General features: G+C 33.5%; 2 protein-coding genes across 4 annotated transcripts; one reads left to right on the plus strand and one right to left on the minus strand.

Annotated features, from left to right (window-relative positions):
• Window positions 1–575: 575 nt before the first annotated feature.
• Window positions 576–4,283, plus strand: LOC105765425 (uncharacterized). Of its 2 annotated transcripts, XM_052625079.1 has the most exons (9): window positions 576–712; window positions 812–1,019; window positions 1,835–1,979; window positions 2,080–2,248; window positions 2,638–2,908; window positions 3,076–3,341; window positions 3,448–3,663; window positions 3,775–3,877; window positions 3,999–4,283. In XM_052625079.1, the coding sequence occupies exons 2-9, from the start codon at window positions 869–871 to the stop codon at window positions 4,058–4,060; spliced, it is 1,383 nt and encodes a 460-aa protein (XP_052481039.1). In that variant the 5' UTR covers window positions 576–712; window positions 812–868; the 3' UTR covers window positions 4,061–4,283. The 2 variants fall into 2 exon arrangements, with proteins under 2 accessions (XP_052481039.1, XP_012439958.1); XM_012584504.2 differs by having other exon boundaries at window positions 597–1,019.
• Window positions 4,284–5,569: 1,286 nt separating this feature from the next.
• LOC105765426 (MAG2-interacting protein 2) lies at window positions 5,570–15,407 on the minus strand. 2 transcript variants are annotated; one of them, XM_012584506.2, is made up of 12 exons: window positions 15,179–15,407; window positions 15,046–15,094; window positions 14,723–14,896; window positions 14,231–14,432; window positions 13,853–14,067; window positions 12,610–13,615; window positions 11,517–12,493; window positions 10,941–11,029; window positions 10,426–10,785; window positions 8,895–10,131; window positions 8,511–8,776; window positions 5,570–8,411 (listed from the first exon to the last, which is right to left on the minus strand). In XM_012584506.2, the coding sequence occupies exons 1-12, from the start codon at window positions 15,269–15,271 to the stop codon at window positions 5,796–5,798; spliced, it is 7,284 nt and encodes a 2,427-aa protein (XP_012439960.2). In that variant the 5' UTR covers window positions 15,272–15,407; the 3' UTR covers window positions 5,570–5,795. The 2 variants fall into 2 exon arrangements, with proteins under 2 accessions (XP_012439960.2, XP_012439959.2); XM_012584505.2 differs by having other exon boundaries at window positions 13,853–14,073; window positions 15,179–15,406.
• Between the last annotated feature and the right edge of the window lie 7,554 nt (window positions 15,408–22,961).

Genomic DNA, 22,961 nt, shown 5'->3' on the forward strand with positions numbered 1-22,961 from the left:
TATTTTAGTTATTTGATCAACTCATTTTGACCATGAGTTATTTTGGGATTTGGATTATATTAACTTTATATTATTTTGTGTTTGGATTAATTTTGAGTTCATGTATGAATTAAGTTGAGTTTATTGGTTCAAAATTCTAAACCTTTTAGAAATTTAAATTTAGAATGATTTGAATATAAAAATTCAAACCAGTGCTATTTGAACCAAATCGGTCTAGCTAGTTAAATTGGAAAGTAATTAATATATCTATTTGGATAATGGGTTGAATCAACTTTTAAGCAAATAGCTTAAATTTAAAAATTGAATTAAAAATTGACAATTGAATAATTTTTTTAAATATTTATAAATTTTAATTAAATCGAAAACAAATTATTTGACGTATTAGACCATTGATTTGGTTATTAACCCATTCACTTTCCCACCGTCGCAGGTCTCCCGACCAAAAGGAGCCTTTGTCAAAGTACAAATGATGCCTACGCCATCTGAGCCACCGACACCTCCTCTTCCTTAATACTATTCATATCGGATAACCCAGATCCTGCCACGTGTTACATTCAAAATATAAAATTCCTATCAAGTTGTGCCAAACGCGTACTCCGATTCTGTTTCCCATTTCATCCACAGTTACTCGTCCCCATCATTTATCCCACATCCAATATACCCATTACTTCTGAACACTTCAAATTGACCCACTCCTTTTCTCCATTAAAAGGTAAAAATCAAAATGCGAGCTCTTTTCATTGATTAAAAGCCCAACACATTGGCTTTCGTCTTCGCAACTTCATATTAAAATCTCTGCGTCCTCTCGCAGAAGGAGAAAAAGGGGAGAAAATTTGACCGTGAGTAGTAGTATTAGGCAGAAGAAACAATGGAACTGTTCTATTTCATGGTGTTCGGTGCATTGGGAGCAGTGGTTGCAGCATTAGAGCTAAGCAAGAACAGCAAAGATCGAATCAACACTTCCCCTGCTTTCAATTCCTTTAAGAACAATTACCTCGTTGTTTACTCTCTCATGATGGGTAACTATATAACTCCCCCTCATTTTTTTTTTTGTATTTACTCAGATCTGATTTAATTTCTGTCCTTTAGATCTCACTTTTATTTTTACTCTTAACATGTATCTGATCTAATGCTGGTTTTTATTTGTGTGTGCGCGCGCGTGAATCCACAACCTATTCCCTAGATGTTCACTTTTAGAGTGTAATTGAATTTTTTTCTTTTGTGATTTGGTTTCACTTTGAAATGGAAAACGGGATAACCTGCATATGTTTCAGCTTGTAAAAGGAAAGAGTAAAGAAAATGACTTCCAATAAGCGTTATGTGGATTGTCGGTCCCTTTCTGTTTTCTGGTTGAGACATTGGATCTTTGTGTGTGTTGGTGATAGGTTGCTATTACTTGGATAAAGAAACAACCAAATCTTTGAGGATGAAACTATCCATTGTTGTTAGAGCTTACAGTGGAAGCCTTGAACTCGTGATTCTTGCTGAGTTTAGCACCGTTGTGTTAACTTCTTTAATAAGTTTTGTGGCAATAGATGTAGGGGTGATACTTTCTAATCTAGGTATCTACTTGAGATTTAATGGTCTGAGATGCCATTGGTCATGAATTTGAATTGTATCAAAATTTGTGGTCAATCTAGCTTTTGATACAAGTCTTTTATGATGACATATCTGTAACGATCTTAATCAAATGCATCATAAACATATTACTACTTATGTTTGAATGATAACCTTCTGGAGCTATGATCTGGTAATTGTGAAAGATAACCTTCATGGTCATTGGGTGATATATCTGTCTTGCTGTTCTGATAAATGGTTGTTTATGTATCAATAGCTGGAGACTGGCTGCAGGGTCCATATGTTTACTATCTTTACAGTACATATGGCTTTGGAAAAGGGGAGATTGGACAGCTTTTTATTGCTGGTTTTGGATCTTCCATGTTGTTTGGCACAATTGTTGGATCTCTAGCTGACAAACAGTAAGCTTTTACTGTGGCTTCTGTTGTGATCCTGTCATACTCAATGAATGAATGTCGAAGGTTTTTTCTTAAATGCTAAAATACCTTTTGTTCTATTCAGGGGCCGAAGGAGGGCATGTGTTACTTACTGCATAACTTACATACTTAGTTGCATCACCAAGCACTCTCCTCAATACAAAATTTTGATGATAGGTCGTGTTTTGGGAGGTATCGCCACCTCCCTTCTGTTTTCAGCATTTGAGTCTTGGCTTGTTGCTGAACATAATAAGGTGAGCAATTGTTTTGTGCTCTTTACTCTTATGCATATCAGTCAAGCTTACAACTTACGGCATATATGTGTTTGATTTTGTGCCCTTTACTCTTGTTTCCTTACTATTATGGATGCTGTGTGTTAGTCTGTCAGGTTGTTTGCCACCATGCCCTATTTTGGGGGAAAAAAACAATGACAAAGACATTTAGCTGACATCTCATATTGAAAATGGTATATAGGAAAATGCAAACTTCGATTCTTGAACTTTCCATCATTGTTTTCAAAGATGTCAAGGCATGAACCATCTGTTTCTGCTTAGCTACATTCTCGCCTGCATCACTGATGTTGATATCTCCTTTAAATTTAATCTTGTTCTTACAATTCTATTTCTGCTTCTAATCTTTGCAGAGGGGCTTTGAGCAACAATGGTTGTCACTAACATTTTCTAAGGCAATATTTCTTGGCAATGGTCTTGTTGCCATTTTGTCTGGGTTGTTCGGGAACCTACTGGTTGATTCACTATCCCTTGGACCTGTGGCTCCTTTTGATGCTGCTGCATGCTTTCTTGCCATTGGAATGGCCATTATTTTATCATCATGGACTGAAAATTTTGGAGATTCCTCAGAAAATAAGGACCTGCTCACCCAGTTTAGGGGTGCTGCTGTAGCAATAGCTTCTGGTAGAGTTCAATATTTATTATAAACTCATACATTGATCAGATTGACAAGTTGCAGGCCAAGTACTGTCTCTTGATGCCTTCTTGTTGTCAGTCATCCTCCATCGTGCAATAATTATTTCCTTAGCTTTCTTTTTGTTCCCTTTAGTCTAATTTTTTGTGCACTTCAGATGAAAAAATTGCTGTGCTGGGTGCCATCCAGTCTCTGTTTGAAGGTTCAATGTACACCTTTGTGTTCCTTTGGACTCCTGCTTTGAGCCCCAATGATGAAGAGATCCCTCACGGTTTTATTTTTGCCACATTCATGTTGGCTTCTATGCTGGGAAGCTCCCTTGCATCTCGATTGATGGCTCGCTCATCACCCAGGGTAGAAAGCTACATGCAGATTGTTTTCGTGATTTCCTCTGCCTCTCTCCTGCTTCCCATTATAACTAATGTATGTTCGAACATCTCTCTCTCTCTCTCTCTCTCTATATATATATATATATATATATCTGTAGATTATTCTATTGAGTGATTCCTAACTATATGGATTGTAACAGTTGTTGGTGCCTCCTTCAAAGGAGAAAGGCGGAAGCATCTCATTTGCTGGCTGTCTTCAGCTTCTTGGCTTCTGTACTTTTGAGGCATGTGTAGGGATATTCTGGCCATCCATTATGAAAATGAGATCCCAGTACATCCCAGAGGAAGCTAGGAGCACCATTATGAACTTTTTCCGCATTCCTCTCAACATCTTTGTCTGCATCGTGTTGTACAACGTATGTTATAAGCTTTTCTATAATAGCTTTATTTGATCATGTGCCATAGACCAAACCCAATAAAGCTTTAACTCTGTAACTAACCAGCTAATGTTTGTTTTGGCTGTGAAGGTTAATGCATTTCCCATCACTGTTATGTTCGGTATGTGCTCGATTTTCCTCTTCGTGGCCTCTATCTTGCAAAGACGATTGATGGCAATTTCAGACAAGCCAAGTATGTATACAACATCATATCACACCAAACATCCTTCATTTTCCTGTGTTATCTTTCAAGTCACTTCAAGCTGTTCTCTTTTCAAACATTTTGATGATTATTATTATTATTTTCTTTTCAGAGATGGAAAATTGGACAGCTATGAAAGAAAGGGACCCTGAGGCAGAGCCACTAAATGATTGAGAGTGATGTTTGGGCTACATACAGGGTCACCAAGGATTTTCTTGGTAGGTAGAAAGCAACAACATAACTCATTTCCCTTTTAGAGATGCAATTGCTACTTGATACAGATTGGAGGGTTTGTATTTTGATTTTATGGTAAAAGAGGTAAAAATACAGTGTATAAGAAAATAGGGGTCTACCCAATAAAGAAGATATGAGTTATATAATAGGTCATTATCGACTATTCATGATTTGGTTTTTTTTTGGCTGTCAGTAGTTCAGCATTAAAAATAATTAACCAAGTTTCAAAATCTTTCTGATTTTGATATTATTCTTTTTTTCTAGAGTGCTTCATAATTCTTAATGGGTACTTGGTTTAGATTTTTTTTTAACATAAAGGGTAAGGGTAATTTTTGTCCAGAAATTGAATATGATGTCAATCGAAGACTTGATTTTATGTTTTATGTTTAAGTTGATTAAGATTCTTGATAAGATATAATCACTGATTTCAGAATCGAACTGTTTGGATAGATTGGTTGGATAAAAAATCATAAGATATCGGTTCAGAATAAGAGTTGGAATGGTTAACTTGTGAATCGAGTACTCGATTGGTCGAATCGATTGAATTGAAAATTAAATTAGTTTAATTTTTTTCTTTTAAATATTTTAAATAATTTATTCAATTAATTGAATAAACTCCATCCGATTATTTTAGATATAATTAGTTTTTTAAAATTTCTCTTCTTTTGATGAGTAGGTGAAAATGGTTTTATTTCCAAAGTCATAATACGCACTAAATTACTCCATGTAGAAAGAAAGAGAACATTAGAAATGCCATCTATTTACTCGATTCACTCAAAGCAATGTCTAGTTTTAAGCCGGACAAGATATTCTCGCTCGGCTAGACGTGATAAAGCCTGTTATATATAATTAATCTAATATATTAATTAATATGATTCTGACTATCATTAATAATTAATTAATATTAAAATTTTGTTGTATATATAAATAAAATAAAATAAAATTTAATGTCAATTTTGTTATATAATAAATAATAATTTTGTTAGTTTAAAAGTGTTTCTAATTTGTATTAATGTGTTATATAAAACAAAATTGAAATTCACTCTAAATTTGGACTTTTATTTCTTATCAATTTTATTTTTTTTACCAATATTAAAAATACACGATGGAGGTTTGAGATTTGTATTAGTTCTTTTTCCTTGAAAAAGGGGTATTTATAAGAGGAGGGCTTGATGTGGGCAACTCTATCATTATCACTTCTTTAATAATCTGGATATACGTTGGTGAGCTTAAGAAACCGAAAAGATTAAAAAGATTAGATCTGACGTAATAACTATCCTTGGTGACGATGCTCGTGCACGTTAATTTAATAATGCATAAACTAAATCGCAGATGAAAGTACTGACTATCGCCACCACAAAAATTTAGAATTCTTAACTAAATACCAAACCGAGCAGCAATCAGGATACAATAATAATTCATTTTCTATAAGAAAGAAAGAAAGAAAGATTCAATAAATCACATAAATTAGATCCTTCATCCAATCCATGACGATTACAAGTATACGAAAACTTGTCCTCTCAGGCACTTTGGGTCGACGACCCCCCTAAAATTTTGTGTACATTATCCAAAATTACATATATCCAATACTTTTCATGGTCTTTTGCTAGTTTCTACAATGACTCTGCAAAGCTCCATGATTTTTTCTTAAAAGCCGCTCAAAGCAGGCTTTTCTTTATCTATTGCTTTCATTCTTAGGAAGTAGTGACAAAGCAGATTGAAGTGAGTTCCCTAACTTGTCTCTCAAGCTTGAAACTGTGTTCTTCAATGGTTCGTAACAACTCGTTTCATCAATCTTGTTGTGTTCTTGTACCTGGAATTGTCTCTCCAAGTATCTTCTAAGACTTGCCTCTGCAACGTTGATGAGTCTAAATGAAGCATTTGTGTGCATGAATTTTGTGATCATAAATCCTGCTAGAATCAGCTGATCTGCCTTAACGAGCTCCAATATGAATGTGGGGAACAAGATTCTTGCAAATAGAAACAAGATGTCTCCCTTGGTGTTTCCATGTTCATTGCTTCCTTCCTTTCTAAGCTTTGGCAATTGTGCTTCTTGGAACTGATGAGAGAAATTGCCTACTAAATAGCAGACATAGGAGAAAATAGTGCCGAAGGAAGATTTGTTGATGACAGTTGATAAAATCCCTGAGGAGAGGATTAGCGTTAAGAACTCGTGGTCGTTGGCAATGTCAGAAGTACCTTGTTTCATCTTGTTTTCGAGTGCAGTCAAAGACTCCACCTGCAACCCTTCATAAGGAAGTAAAAGCATCATCTTTGAAGCCATGAAACAATCCATTCCGAGTACGATGTCATTCAAGTTCCTTGCATCGCCTTCATCAAGTAATACTCCACCGGGTTTTGATATGGATTGGTCAATCAGCTTTAAGACATCTTTAACTCGAGATGCTTTAATAAGGAGCTTGAAAATCTCTGTCCAAGACTCGTGTAAAGGATGGATCAAAAGCGAATCCCCTTTCTTTTCTCTCTCCAAAGGTTCAATTTCCTGAAAGCTCTCCCATCCTTCATCCCAATCATCGCTCCAGCTATTTTCTGCATTAGATAATTCTGGAGAGGCTTCCTCTTCTTTCTTAATCATGAAAAGCCCTTCCCACTCTTCCAAAATGACTACCAAAACATCGAGATGAGGATCTGCATTGGCAATGGCACACAATTTTAAGAAGCAAGAAACTGCCGTATCAACACTTGATAGGTCATCGGGGGTGATTTCAAAGCCAGGAGAAATGGCTGCCATAAGTTGAGATGATCTCAGGGCAACTAAAGTACTTGTAAACCTGCTGGAAGTATCTATTTGCTCGGGCAACCCATCATTTGAAGTAATTTGGCTCTTGTTATTAGCACATAGTGACTCATCCCACCCTACCCATGGATGAACATTTAGCTGCAGCTCAGAAGATAAACCCTTCACACTTTTACCAGCGATAAATTGCATAAGCTCTAAGACATGAACTCGAACATTACTAGCTAGCAGCAAATCTTCAGAGAATCTGGCAAGTCTTTCCCAAACTGCACACCTGACTTTCTTTAACTCGTTGAAATCACCCTCTAAATTGCTCAGAGATGATATCAACTGATATAATTTCTGGTGTTCCCGAGATCCATTAGCCAAATCCTGTAAAATTGGTTCTAGCACTTTTAAATAAAGATGGGAAAGATTCTGGAACTCAGTTTCAGCTGATGCAGTTACAGTGGTTGCATGGTGTTGCAGTGCTTCAACAAATACTTCTGAAATAGTGGCGAAACCACAGCCAGAAAATATCATAGCTCTGCAGAAAGTGAAAATGTCTCTAGAAGGGTCACTGATTAAACCATTTTTGACATAGTCAACAATGGTGCTCCAGCTCTGACTAGGAGAAACAGAGTCCTCCATTACCAACCTCATGAAAACCTTTAAACAACTCATTAAGCAACCTGGGTGGAACTTGATTTTCTCTACAGAAATCTCGGCGGAAGCAAATTCTTGCATTTCTTCGGTCAACCTGATCCAGAAATTCAAAAGGAAGATCAAGCAGTCTTGCCATGTCGAGTTATCAGGTAGATTCTCATATGCACCATCTGGAGGTAAGATTACAATGAAATATTGCTTCATAATATCCAATGCCTCTGAAGGTTCTAAGAGTATAATATGTTTTCTACACAAGTCATATATATGCTCAAGTTCACTGCTTGTGTTCAGAAAAGTTTCAGGGTTCTTAGTGCTAAACTCTGTTCTAAATCTATCATTCAATTTTGTCAATAAACGCAGTATATAATGTTTGCGGACATCCTGCCACGATATGAGACCCTCAGGCACTGGATCCCTGTAGACACTGACCAGAGTCTTTACCATTTCAGACAAAGCTTCCAAGCTAAATTCATTGGTATGAGCATAGACTTCACTACTGAAACACTGCAGATTCAAACCACCTAATCCAGTAATATTTTTGAAGTTTAGGTCTTTCACAAAGGAAATTCTTTTACATTCTTCCTCAATAACCTTGTAATAATGAACTAATCCCAAAGATAATGCATGTGTTTGATCCGAGAGTATCATTGGTAAAGGTTCTTTGCTTTCCTCTAACTTCTTATAGCAGTCAGAGAGGAGGCTATAGATGTAAGCAAGGCGGTGCTTATTACAACCATCAACTGCAGGGTATACGATCAATGATATGGTTTGGATAGTTTCAGCAGCATTATCAAGTATTTCTCCCTTAATTTCTGAGATCTCAGCCATGATGTCATCATTGGTCCAGATCTCAGAAATAAGGATTGAAGTTAAGTACCTGCGTATTACCTGCAAAAGAAAAAAAAAGGTCATTTAATGGCTTAGAAGGGCATACCATAATAATCTACCATTTTGAGCTAAGAAACATATACATGCACGGCCACATACCTCAGCTCTGTTTAGGCCATAGGTATCAGCCATTCTCAAAATATCCTTTAAAATGTGCTTCTTCTCCAATGTCAAAGATTCAATTAGAGAAAAAATGACACTCTCAATGTAACTGGCATCACCAGACAGAAAACGTGTAGTTTCAACCCCAGGAATTATTTGCTCTAAGAATCTAGAATGTTCTGTGACACGCTTTTTCTCTTCTAATTTTAGTTTCCATTCCCTCCAAAATGAGGATTGTACTGCATCGATCCTATTTATGTCATCTGAAAACAAGTAAAACAGAAAAAAGGAACATCATTGCATGAAAGTGCATGTAGGATAGTGCAAGCAAAATTATGTGGTCTGGTTTAAGCAGTTAACTACAGGAACTAAGTCTATTACCAGCATTAAGTGGCTTATTCTTTTCTCTAAACTTCCCGAGTAGCAGCTCTCTCCTCTGAGTAGGACCTTCACAATCAACTCCAGTATTATGTAATATGCTATAGGTCATTCCAACATTCATAATACTACATGTTTCGAGGTAGTTTTCCCTTGTTCTCAGCTGCTCTTCAATTACTTGTACACCACTAAAAGCATCCACAAGATTTAATAGGAAGGAACAACCAATGACATCTTCCTCTTCAGTAGCTGGCGGTTCTAAAATTGATTTTGCCAGAGAAGCAATCAAATCGTCTCTAGGAGCAAAACCATTCCTCGCCAACCAGGACAAAATAGTTATCACAGTTTGTGTTCTTACACTTACATATGGCTTCCCAGGAATCAAGCCAGAAGTAAATTTCTTACTGTAATCTTCTTTTCTAGTTAATTCAAGCAACCATGGAAGTTGTATTGCAGCAAAAGATAAAATCTTTCCATTTTCTTGCAAAATCAGATCCCAATTTGTTCCATTTTCAACAGGCAGATTTTTAGCAACAAGAGAAAGCGTATTTTTAATGCTACTGAAATGATTTTCTTGATCAGCACCATTAAACCCATCAGCCAGTTCAGATGAATTTTTCAGGTCGACAATATCTTGAATACTGTAACCTGGAAGTGAGATTACGGAGGAACCTTGAATGGAGAAATTCGGAGCATTGGTCCCTGTCAACGTCATCAAAGTCTCACACTGCCCTTGCATGTCTAAATCTTTCCATGCAAGGAGCAACTCACTAATTGACTCCTCATCACAATGGCTCAAAGCAAAACCCAGTAGCTGCTTTCGAGAACTAATGTCCATATTCTCAAGAGGACCCCTTGCTAGAGCAGCACATAAATCCCAAACAAGACCATGACCCTTTTTGGCCAGAACAAGGCAGAGATCAAAGGCCAACTGCAGATCACCTGAAACTGCAGCTTCCCTAGCAATAACTTCCTCCACAGCTGATATTTCATCCAAGGAGCTCAATCCAAGAAGTTTGGCAACCTCAATTAGTTCATCAACATGTAGATAAGCTCCAGCTTGACTTGTGACTGCCATTTTAATAATTTCCATTGGATCTTTTATTTGCCTAAATTGCACTGGTAGAAGAGTCACTCCAAGGTATGGAAGTTTAACAGTAAGTGCATCAATAATATCAGCCTCTGCTTTAACATTTCTGCTACTTGGAAATAAGTTCAGGCATTCCTTAGCCTTCCAGATCTGAAACAAGTTAAAGCAACACAATCAATTTTTTGTTTTCTGAATGAAAAACAAAAAGAAAAAACAGTATATTTCATTCCTTTTGACATCATTGAACCACAATATGAATTTATGCTGTCATCATTGAATCACAATAGCTCAATCAGTTGAACAGGGATTCGATTGATTTTAATGATCATAACAGAGGAATCATACATGAGATTAATCTTTTAGAAGGATACCAGAGTTTTGGATTATTAAGCTATTCCTGTATAAACTAAGCCATAAAAGATCATGAACTGACTCCAAACTTACTTCAGAGCAAGACAGACTTGAAGCTGAGAAGAAATACTCCCTTGCAGCTTGAATAACAAGATTTTCTGCTTTTTCTGTTGCCAAGGATGCTGAACTTGTACCCCTTAAGTAACTTCTTGCAAGAGAAAACTTCCCTGCTTTTAACAGTCCTCTACAGAACTCTGTTAACAGATATTCAAGGTCCAGAAAAGGAAAAGCCTTCTCCTGCAAGCACAGCATATCACGCCACATGTTTGCCCACTCATTATCAGATCGGCCAGGCTGACGGCGGATAAATTTTGAGAGTATGAGGCGAATAATCTGTTTTACACCTTTTTCATCAGAATGGGCTTCTAAGAAAAAATTCATTGGTTTTGGGACCTGTAGAAAAATATCATCAACATAGACTTAGTCTACCTATAGCATTGAGCTCTGCAGGATAAACACCTCAAACTGATGCTTAAAAGGGAAACAATTTGAAACAAAATTCACACTCACATTTGTCATGATAAAAGCATAGAAGAATGAAGACAAACCTGGTAAAAGGCCAAAAGTCTCCCTGCTTCTATATGGCCTTCTGCCACTTTACATCTTTGATCAAGGATGCCAATGCATATTTCAGAATCTGAATTAATTATAGATGGAGAATAAGAGCTCAATGTGACAAAACTGAGGCCTAAAGTTATAAAGGGATCTGGAATCAAAGAAGAGACGGACCCAGGTGGAGAAATGGAAACAACTCAAGCCCTTGGAGGATGAAAAGGAGGAGAAAGACAGAGAACCAGAGCATATATGACTTCTAAAATCTTAATTCACTCAAAACTCTCCATCTTACTTACAGCCCTAAATTAAACCTTATATAGCCTTATTTCCTAAAGTAAAAGATTTTTAAATGCCACTAATATAATCCAGCATGGAAGGACCTAACCAGTCTGTGCACAATATAAGGACACTACCAAGATGAAATGAAAATCATAATTCATTCCAAGCCCCTTCACACTTTGTACAATCATGTGAAACTGATTAATGATTAACAACAAAAAGAAAAACAGATTGGAAGTAATAAAGTAGAATATTTTGAGCGAGTTGGGTCCATTTGATGCAGAAACTACCTTGCTTATGCGGAAGCTTTGATAATATTGCAGACATGGTACTCCACCTATCTGTAACTGTAAATAAGTATACACATTGCAGAGCACAATCTACAACTTCAACCTCATTCTTGAAGAAGCCACAGCTTTGGAGCTCCCTGCACCCTTCCTCAATAACCATCAAGCATAAATCTAATTTATTGGCCAAAGATATCTCTTTTAGCCATCTAACCAGAAATGACTCACCCTTAGTATGATCTACTTCGGAATGGCCATCTGCAGTGTGCTGTTGGGTAGCCAAGGTAACACTATGGGACCTTTTGTGCATAAATGGAATTGCCTTATTCCGTAATGATTCAACAACATTTTCCTCTTTGCACCTTTGAAGCATTGTTCTAAATTTTTCATAGTCAGATAATTGTTCCCATGCAACAAGACTCATGCTGGTACTTATCTCACCATCATTATCAGCATAAACCAGTTGGTGCAGGTATGAGATGTCCTCATGAAACTGCTTTAACCCATAGACACCCTTCTGGCAAGCAAAGTCAATCAAGCAGAGGCAGTTGTCCAGCAACCCACTGTAGGAATCAATATCTCTAGCTCTATTCTTATACCAAACTACAAGGTCATCTGTTGAAGGCCAAAAAGATCCTAGCAATCTCTTGACAACAGGTTCAGTTCTAATTTGACTCCCAATGTCATGGTTCTCGGGTAATTTATTAATAAAACTTACCATTTTGTCACATTCAACCCAATCTTCTTCCCTCATAGCAGTACTTGCAGGAGGAGACTTTCCAGGAAGCAGCTGCGCATATGTTTGCACAGGAATTGTTTCCGGAATAGCGGCCAAAATATCTAACATGAAATGAACAAGTGAATAAGGATGACGCTTGAACAGGAGGTTTAAAGCCCCAATTTTCCCCGTTTCAGCAAGTGCAATGGCTGCTTCATTCATTGGCATAACACGGAACTTGCTGTATTCCTGCACGGAAAACCTACAAACCCCATGTCATTAAACCATCGATCAGTAGAAACAAAAGAAAGTGGAAACCTCTATACATTCAAAACTAGAAGTAGCATGTGCAACTATTAAAAGCTGGAAAGCACATACCTGCCCATGTTTATCCCAATAAATGTTTCCAACCTGTCATGGAATTGCAACAGCTGAAGTCTAGACATACGGAAATCCCAAATCTCATCAGATTCTTGGCTGTTTGATTCAGAGAATTTGTATCCGTTAGTTAACTGCAGGCCAAATGCAAGTAAAGCCTTTGCTACTTCTTCTGATGACCCAACTTTATTTACACACTCAGAAAGCACAAAAACTTTATCTTTAATGTTTGACAAGAAGGCATGTATGTCGTTTATTCCTTGGCCAGAACCCAACCACTGTGACTTTAGAACTTCATCCCTATCCAATCCATGACGGTCAGCAAAGTCCAAGGCAGCTTGATGCTTAGAACTACCAATTAGTATCTTAAACATTTCAGGAACAGATCTTTCTGAGAAAGATCTCAAACTCCAATGCAACTTAGAAATGTCAGATAGATTGGATCCATTTTCAGAAGTTTCCTCTCTTTGATTCAAGTCATGTGTTATTCTATTACTATTAGATAAATCAAACTCATTTTCAGATGATAAACTCTCTAAAACAAAAAGATATCCTTCAAACTTCTGTACCCTTTCTACAACAGGCTGAGAATATATAGGTTCATTCTCTATTAGTTTCAGACCACTAAGAATGTCAAGCATGGTAACAAAGCCATTTCGTTTACCAAGAGTAAGAATGTGGTCAGACCACCAAGTAAAATCAACAATGTCAGCTAAAATTTCTGAGCATCCATTTAACAGTTCATCAGTCACTTGAGAATTAGTTCTCACTCTGAAAGCAAAACTCGTAACCAAACAGCTTTCTTTATCCAGCTTAAAGATATGCAAACATCCATTCATATCCAAAGTGGCAATATAATTTCCTTGGGGTGAGATTAACACCTTTGGGTAGGCAAGATGAGCTGCATAACCTTGTTGCTCACCGTAAAGGCCCTCAAATTGAGTAGAGGCTACAGGCTCCAAAACCAAATCCTGACCTTTACGCCAAAGAGAAAGATAACAGGATCCTATAAAGAATGATAAAAAGGAACTATTAAGTCTTAAACTAAAAGGTGATAATGGTAAAAGTTCATCTGCTCATCCAATCCTCTATCATACAGGTACAAATGCTTCTTTGATTAAGTTTAGTACTTTTAACAAAGCCTAGAAGATTTGAGACATGCAACATAATGGTTTAAAGACAGTTCAAATTTAAGATCTGAGTTTTCATTTAAGGTCAAGGAGAATAAAGTATATAACCATACCAGATTTCCTATCAGCAGTAATGGAGTTGCCACCAGCACTACCAACAACAACAAGCAAAGAAAGTTCTGGACAATAGTCAAAGCAGAAAACATTTCGAGGGAATTGCTTTTTTAAAGCTAAGCCACTGTTGATTGTAGAGGAGGAAATAGAGGCACTTGGCTCTTGATTGATCTCAATTTGATGAAAAGCTCCATCAGATGTCAAAACGGTGAAGCTACACCTGAAAACAAGCCCATTAAATACATGCATGTAGTAATTCTTCACCTTCTATAGTACTTTAATATATTTAGAAATCCAAGCAACATGATCATCAAGCAAAAGTTGTTATATGAATTCATACCGGAAATAAAACTAGCATGAGTGAAACAAAAGCTTACAAGAAATACTGTTTTACATCAGACTCATCCGGTGCAATCAGACCTATTACTTTTGAAGATACTTTTAGATGTCTTGTAGTAATCCTTGTTATCTCTTCACCATTTGCTTTAATAAAATACACTACATCAGCATCATCAACGATTCCAAGGATATCATGAGATTCTGACCAAGCTCCACATGTACACGAAATAATGCTGTGACCTGATGCATAGAAGCCAAGTTGGAGACCATTATAAACTGCAAGGAACAGCTTCTATAAAGAACTTATAATTCTAACTTTAACCAAAAAGAAATATATTTTCTTCTGCCTCAAGCTATAACATGGAATGAGTACAATCTTATACCAAGAACTCTTTTCCTGTAATCATCACGAGTTTCTTGTTATGAATCTAAATCACCCCGAACCTTTTATCTTTCTATCAGTAAAAAGAATCTAAATATATGTTCATCAGAAAAATAATTGAGCATAAATTAGATAACACAAATCTTACTTGTAAAAATGCCAAAAGGTTCCTGGTAATCATCCTCCTTGCGCAATATAGTGACTTGATTTCCAGCAGCCACAGCGACACGCTCACCTCTAGGGGATACAATCAATGACACTGGTTTTTTTATTTTCTTCGGATTCTTATTGCCAACCAATTTCTCTTTCAGCTGACTTACACCTTCACTCAACAAAAGAATCAATTTTTTAAACAATTCTATCAACTACATATATTATACTAAAAACAAAAATAGTTACTAATCATATCAGTATCGCAATTGAATTACACAAAAAAGAATAAAGGTGTTTAAATAATTAAATCTAGTATACCTCGAGAGGAAAGAAACGATAAGAAACCGCCTTTATCAGCTTCACTTGACTGAATTTAGAGAAGAAAAAATAGAAAATTGTAAAACTGAGCTGATTTGTAAGAATAAAATAAAGTTAAAGGAAAAGAGGAGACCTGTTGAAGAGGAAGAGGAGGATAATTGGAAGTGAAAGGCCGGGAGGCGTGATGACGTGCTTCGAATAGCACTTCTCTAACAGATTCCTCCATGGCCGGTGCCTTGCGCCAGCTACTGTCCCTCTGTTCTTCAAGATCTCAATTCAATTACCCTTTTTTTTCTCTTTATTACATAAAAAATTATATAGATGAAGAAGATGATGAATCGCAGAACAAATTACTTGGGAAAATAACGGGTTGAAAAGGGAAAAAAAACAACAAAAAGGCTATGAATAAGACAGCCCATCTTGGCTGGTCGTTTAATTACTGCTTCTAAAAAGGGGCCTCTTCAGCCTAAATGGGCTTTAGAAGCTTTTTCTTTCTCATTTAGGGTTCATTAGGCTGCATACAGTAAATGAGCTCCATCCAGATTTTAGTCTTCAATCGAAGAGATCATGTTAGAGCTGAGAAGAAAAATCGAAAAATGGAAAACGATTTGAATCTGTTAAGAAATGGGTAAAAATAGCTTGTATACTAGTTATTCAACTCGAATTATATTTTTATTTAATTTATTAATTTGTTATGAATGTAAAATTTATTTTATATTTAAAATAGTAAAAATTAACCTTAAAACATTATATAAAAATTGTTTTGAAAAGATTCTATATAAATATATAATTTATGGCACAACTAGCCATAATGAATTTCAATTTTTTAAACATCGCGTAATAAAAATTTTAACTATTAATGTTTATAATTTTGTCAATTTGACATTTATTTGGTAGTTAAATTTGACTATCACCATTTAAAGAGAGTCAAATTTGACAATCAATCTTTAAAAAAGCCGAATTGATGTTGAATTTTAAACACGATAATCCAAGTGTACTTCATACTAATTTTGTTGAATTTATATATATTATAATTATGAGCTTTTATTTTATTTTTATTTTTATAAATTTTCAATTATTTATTGATGTGGCCTATATGACAAATAGTATTATGTCAAAATAAAGTACACGTGGACTATTACGCATACATCGTTAGTCAATATTTTCGTTAAAAAAATTGACTCTTTATTAAAGATTAATGGTCAAATTTAACTCAAAAATTAATAAAGATCAAATTGACAAAATATATAAATATTGAGACTTAAATTTATCTTATACTATAAAATATTCATTTTTAAAATACAACGATATAATGCCAACCAAACATGTCAAAATAATTAGAATTACTTGTACTAACAATTCCTTATAATTATAAATTTAGTAGTTACACTTTTTACAACTACTTGATAAAAATATGATTGAAGCCCGATATTAGGTGTCTAATTATATTTTATTTCCTCTATTTAAAAATGGACAAATCAATCAATGTACATTAGATAAAAAAGCAAATTGATCTCCTTTTTAATAAATTTAATCCATTTTTATTGTTAGAAACTAATATGACTGATAGAATAACAAAACAATGACGTGTGATGTGTTATATATACTTCATGCTAATATATAGAAACTATTTTTAATAATAAAATAAATAAAAATTTTAACAAAAAAGACCAATTTACTATTTAATCTAATATGAATAGAATATATTCATTTTTTAAATAAAAAACAAAATACAATTTACCTATTAATACAAGTATATCGATAATACTTTTACCCAACTACTCCATAATATCCAAATATAATCTAATAACCGTAGTATTGAAACACTTAAAAAAATTAGGGACCACTTCTCATTCATCTTTTTTTATTTATTTTAACCCAGATTATTTACACGAATTAGCACTAACCTCGCACTGATACAGCCCACTATTAGTTCCCATGCATACATGCCTGACTGAACTTTACCTGACTTTTTTTTATCTATAATCGAATCTATTCTAAGCCCTACGATTTTATAAATCCACCTTTACCAAACAAATCAGCTATACAATCTTTACATTTTCAATTCCGGGTGTGGTTGACGGCCGCAGCCGGCGGCGACCTCAACTTTCCCTATTGACTTCGTAAGGAGCTATATATAATGGTGATATCCGTATTCAAGATTGTATTATATCATATTATGTTTTATATATATACACATAATCTGATTATGGGACATTCAAAATATGTATAAAAAATTACATGATAAATTTATAATAAAATAATTGACATATAAATCAAGTACTTTGGAGGTATTTATATTAGGTATTAGATTACATTTTGTCTCTTCTATTAAAAAATAAGCAAATTAATCATTGTACGTTAAATTAAAGAGCATTTTGATCCTTCTATTAAAAATGTCATCCATAGATGCTGTTAAAAATTAGTCTCTATATATTAGCATAAGTTACACGTGACACACCATATATAATTGTTTGGTTATTCTGTCAGCCACGTCATTTTTTTTACATGTTTATTACAAGGCTATTCTTTTATTTACTTGGCTACAAAATAAGTATTTTTTAAATTTCAAAATGTTCCATAAAAATTTAACAAAAAAGTGGCTATGTTAACAACCTGGACTTGAATTTTGAAATATACAAAGTAAAGGGACTAAATTTCTGAAAATAAAAATAGAGGAATTAAATTTTAAATTTATGAATAATAAAAATTTTAGTTAACATATGATAAAATTACACTTTAACTCCTCTAAAATGAAAAAATATTATGTTTAGTCCCTTTAGAATAATAAAATTATATTTTGAGTACTTAAAAAATGTACCTATTTTGGAATGTAACCCTTAGAAACACCTGTAATATGAATTGACTGCTATATATTCTTGATATCTCTTCATTTTTCACTGTCTAATAACATGACCGGAAAGGAAATAATAATTGTTTATTAGATCAATGCTTCTTCTTTTATCAAGAACCTCTCGCATGACACACAAATTGTCTTTGTTCTTTCGTTAATGTGACACCTTTGCTCGATTAAGAAAGCCAACTAATCAGAGTAAGAGGAACCTTTGAATTTCTCAAAAAAAGCTGTGGAAGGAGATGAGGATTCTTGTCTCTTAACAAAAGGATTACTTGGTTTAGATTTCCTTCCATTTCTTGTATCGTCTAAAACTGATTTTTCTTCTCCTTTTTTAAAGAAAGGATCCAATATAAGAAAACTTATACAAATGTTTGCTAACAACGCTTTGACATTAACATTTTAGGTTCGACTTTTATATTGCTTAAATTATGTGTGAGTTGTCTTCACTTTTATTATGGTATGATTTAAGTTCTATTCAACTTTTCTTTTAAATTCAAACAGATTAAATTATCCGAGAGGTCTCGTATTATAGAGACTGAATCAATTAATTTAATCCTTATGCTATTAAATAGAATTATATAAGTTTAAATTGTAATAGAGTTAATATTTATTGTATAAAAAATGTATTGAAAGTTATTCTTTTCAATTATAGTTCAGTTCCAAACAAAAGATTTCATTTACGAAACAATAAAGACTTCAAAAATATTAACTCTATAAATGATATTTTTATGGGTAATTATTTGATATATCGCTAGTCAAGTTTCTTAAACTCCACAAATGGGTTAAGAGTGTGACAAATGTCACATTTATTTATGTAAATACTTTTTTATTCTTTTACTACACATTATAATACACTTGTCAAGCCCTTAACCCACTTGTGGAGTATATAAAATAATTTTTCATTTTTAAACAATAAATGTTAACTCTATTAACCTTATTTTATTCTCTTTAATAGTATAAATACTAATTTATTCTATTTAATAATAAAATAATTAATTTGATTAAATTTTTATAATAGCGAGACTCTTCAGATTAATCCTACTTGATTTTGATTTAAATGTATATTCCTTCTACCTATACTTGTAAATCTTAAAAGTTATTTTATTCTTATTTAGTATTTTTATTAAATAACGATATTGGATTCCATAAATTTGAAATTTAAATTAAATTCTGAATTATTTTAGGTACTTAAAAAGAAAATATACACAAAAGAAAATTCAAGCACGTGAGAGGCTATAGTGGAATGTGTGTTTTAATTATAAACACAGCTGTTCATGAATTTATATCTACCTAATTCTCTTCTCTGTATATATAATATAATACTCGAGGCTCAACCCTAGACAGAGGGGAAGTACGGTGTTTCCAAGACAAGCAGCTGTTGATAAAAAAAACATTAACATATTTTATCCTATCCATGTAACTTTATGTCTTTTCCGTTCAATGACACCCAATGAACGTTCGAACCAAATTGGAACGCTACAAAGTGGGGGGGACCTTCTTCATCTCTTTTTGTATATATAAAATTCTAATTATTCAACCAACTTTCCGACTTTGAGAATCAACCGTGCTATATTATTATGTGCATATATTAGTAGATAATTTAATTTGATTGAATTGGTTCTCAATTAAAAAGAATATAATATTATTATATTAATTGATAACATTTTAAAAATATTAAATAATTAATTTTTAATTATTATTACAAGCCGATAAGATTTTTATATTAAAATTATATTATATTTAAATTAATTAATTTTATACGTTAGATTAAAATAATAAATTAATTTTTATTAAAAAAATTATTAATTTTTACTATTAAAAATTAATCATTGTATGTTAGTAAGAGACACGCGCATTTTTTCCCATAAAAATAGATAAAAATTTCTGTTATATAATCTAACAAGCAGTAAAAAATCTCAATAATATTTTTAACGATGGATGGCGCATGCTTTTTTCACTGTTGGTGATGATCGGCTCGATGATCGGTGGGTCCGCCATGACACGTGCATTCGTGTTTATACTATTCCTACACATGTACGTGCGAATCAATGACTAAATAATATAAGTGTAGAACCATACTGGAAAATGGAAAGCATCATTTTGCACACATTTGTTGTTGCCCATTCTTTTTTATAGTCATTTACTTTTTAAACGAATACATGGATTTATTTACGTTAGAAAAATAACTATTTTTATTATAATTGAAAAACTATTATTTTTATAAGATAAAGTTAATTATATAAAATTTTACTTAAACATTAATTTTAAATTGTAAAATGAATGAGAAATGACATGATAATTTTAAATGACATAAAACAGTTCTCATAAAATAAACATACATTTATTTTTTATATTTGTACAAAAATACTATAATATATATATATATTTTTGGTACAAAATGACCATTCGATTCCTTTTTTCTACCTATAAAGATTAAAATTAACTCTGCCTTAGTATATAGTGATGTGTACAATATTAATTACACCTCATTTTACATTCTATTCTATTTTAAGGAATTAATTATGATGATAAAAATATGAGTTAATATTTGATACAATGATAGTATATATTTATTTTAAAAATAATATATTAAAAATTTATTATGAGTTTTTTTCATATTTTACTTTATTTATATAGGACACTTGTGAACCTTGAACCAATATTATTTATAGAGTCTAAAAACTCTACTTATAATATACTAAATATTTTTCTAAAGAATATTATCCTAACTTATAAAAAAATATATAAAGCGTGGATGGTAAGATATGCTAATAATAGGATTCAACAATATTCAACAATATCGAATGGTAATGGGAATACCTAAATCTTAAATCATGATCAAAATTCCCAAAGGAGGCATGCATCAACAGTGAAGGGACTGAAAAACCCTTCAGCTCTGCTCCTATTTATAGGAGGGGAAGGCGGTTGAGTTCAAGTCGTGGAATTGAAAACTGAAAAACTCTGAATATATATTTGTGGGGGGAGTAGACACGACGTGATATTATTTCGGTTCATCTTATTGTGATTAAAAATTTCAAGGCCAGCCGAATCAATATCACTCATGTATGCTTTTTCTTTATTATTATTGATTTTTAAAAATGAAATTTTAGAAATTTTATTGTATCAATATCATACATGTTATTATTATTATCGGATTAAAAAAAAAGAATTTCAGGAAATTTACTGTATTTGCTGCAAAATCATGGTACGTGATAACCATCCATTTCTTTGATCTGTTTCGTGAATATTATCTTCTAGGTTAGAATCAACTTCTTCATACATCCAGTCCCCATTCAATCTTTGGATCTCTTCCACTTCATCATGCTTCAATTTTTATATATATACATATACATATATATATCAACCTCGTCCCAAGAGACCAAAGTCAGCTATTAGTCAAGGACTAGCTTGCCAGCCTAACTCGCCTAGCATAGCTCTTGCTGCTCAACTCCTGCACACTCAAACATGTGGAACTCATCTCTCCAGCCTTGCCGAATCAAAAGGTCATGTCCCTTTCCTACATGGTCGATACGTGAAGCCCATCAAGTCTTTTCCACATCATGTCTCCAAATCCATCAAGTCCAATTGCTGCCTAGCTAGAAGGTTATCTCTACTCCCCAACCACTTACCAGGACAAACGCCCCTCTTGCAGGAAATGGGTACACACCAAAACTCTACCAAAATTTCTCGCAACACCATTCAACCTCTCCTCTTACGACTCTCTGCACGACCTCAAATGCCGCCATTCTCACCCTTCAACTTTTCATTATATCAATATATATATATGATCACTTTAAACATGTTTGTAGCTTAAATTATATATGTGATGGAATAGAAATTAAATTAGGGTTTGATCTTTAACTCAGCGTATAAAAATTAAGATCGATCATATCTCCTTTTACAAATGAAACTTGTCTTTTAAGCACTGTGTTGTGATTAACTTAATGCACATTAGAAGTGGTGGCAAAAATCTGTGCATAAATTTTACTTCACTGAATAACTAAAATCTTATCCATGCATATCAATCCCTTATAACACATCCAAAAATATCATGATCTAACTTCAAAATCCTTTGCACTTTTAATGTATGTCTCAAGTCTGACTAGATCAATGACATTTTTTCTCCCTATGAAACTACTGTTACAAGTTAAAAGACAAAACATACCAAGTGTTAAAACATGTCAAATTTAATCAATATGAAACTTTAGCCTGCCATAAACATTTCTTTTTTTGGCATTTTCGTTAGACTAATATTTGGAGAAAATACATTATATAATGCAATAAAGGTTAGGCTATCGTTATACCAGTTGACAAAACATGTCACAGATGAAGAACATCTGTGACAAAACATCTGGTACAAAATGTAGCTCTTAAGGATTGACAATTTCGCTAAGAAAGACTTGACATAGCCGAGGATGCAGGGCCAACAAAATCATTACCTTACATACTTGCCTAGTTTGGACAAAAGGGGCAACCAATCATTATGCATTTCCATGCTATGGGTAGCCTGTTAAGCGGTCTAAAATCAGGTATAAATACTCACTCCCACGCTATAGATTTTTTAGTGTTTTATTATCATAAGCTCTTATTTTCCTCTTCACAATAACTCACGCTTCATAAATTTAGTTTTAGGAATTTAGTAAATTAGTTGGTGTAATATTTAAAAAAAAATCACTTGATATCAAATATAATTAACAAAATGACTAGATTAATGAACTTGAATTTACAAAATAATTATAATAGTGTTAACGGTTGGACTTGAATTTTAAAATATGAAAAGTAAATGGACTAAATTACTAAAAATAAAAGACTAAATTTCACATTTATAAATAATATAAAGACTTCGACATATTTTAACTCCGTAATCCAAAGTTTAGCTCAACCGTTCATAAATCCAACCACTAACCTAATTTATGATGGGGAGTACATAAAGAGTTATATTGTCTACTAAAATAACAAAAGATTTATATTGAACTTTTTTACACCAATTCTTGATTGGATCTTTAATAATCTCTATGTTTTACCTCTGATTTACATATATTGATGGTACAATTTAAGG

This window comes from Gossypium raimondii, chromosome 12, assembly GCF_025698545.1.
Source record: "Gossypium raimondii isolate GPD5lz chromosome 12, ASM2569854v1, whole genome shotgun sequence".
Classification (NCBI taxonomy): Eukaryota; Viridiplantae; Streptophyta; class Magnoliopsida; order Malvales; family Malvaceae; genus Gossypium; species Gossypium raimondii.

Excerpts from the sequence above, each read along its gene's own strand:
- LOC105765425 (XM_052625079.1), top strand. The coding sequence starts at position 869 with ATGGAACTGTTCTATTTCATGGTGTTCGGTGCATTGGGAGCAGTGGTT. Across the intron at positions 3,342-3,447 it reads TGCTTCCCATTATAACTAAT|TTGTTGGTGCCTCCTTCAAA; the intron begins GTATGTTCGAAC and ends GGATTGTAACAG. Across the intron at positions 3,878-3,998 it reads GGCAATTTCAGACAAGCCAA|AGATGGAAAATTGGACAGCT; the intron begins GTATGTATACAA and ends TTTTCTTTTCAG.
- LOC105765426 (XM_012584505.2), bottom strand. The coding sequence starts at position 15,271 with ATGGAGGAATCTGTTAGAGAAGTGCTATTCGAAGCACGTCATCACGCC. Across the intron at positions 14,897-15,045 it reads ATCGTTTCTTTCCTCTCGAG|GTGTAAGTCAGCTGAAAGAG; the intron begins GTATACTAGATT and ends TGTTGAGTGAAG. Across the intron at positions 14,433-14,722 it reads ACCTTTTGGCATTTTTACAA|GTCACAGCATTATTTCGTGT; the intron begins GTAAGATTTGTG and ends TCTATGCATCAG.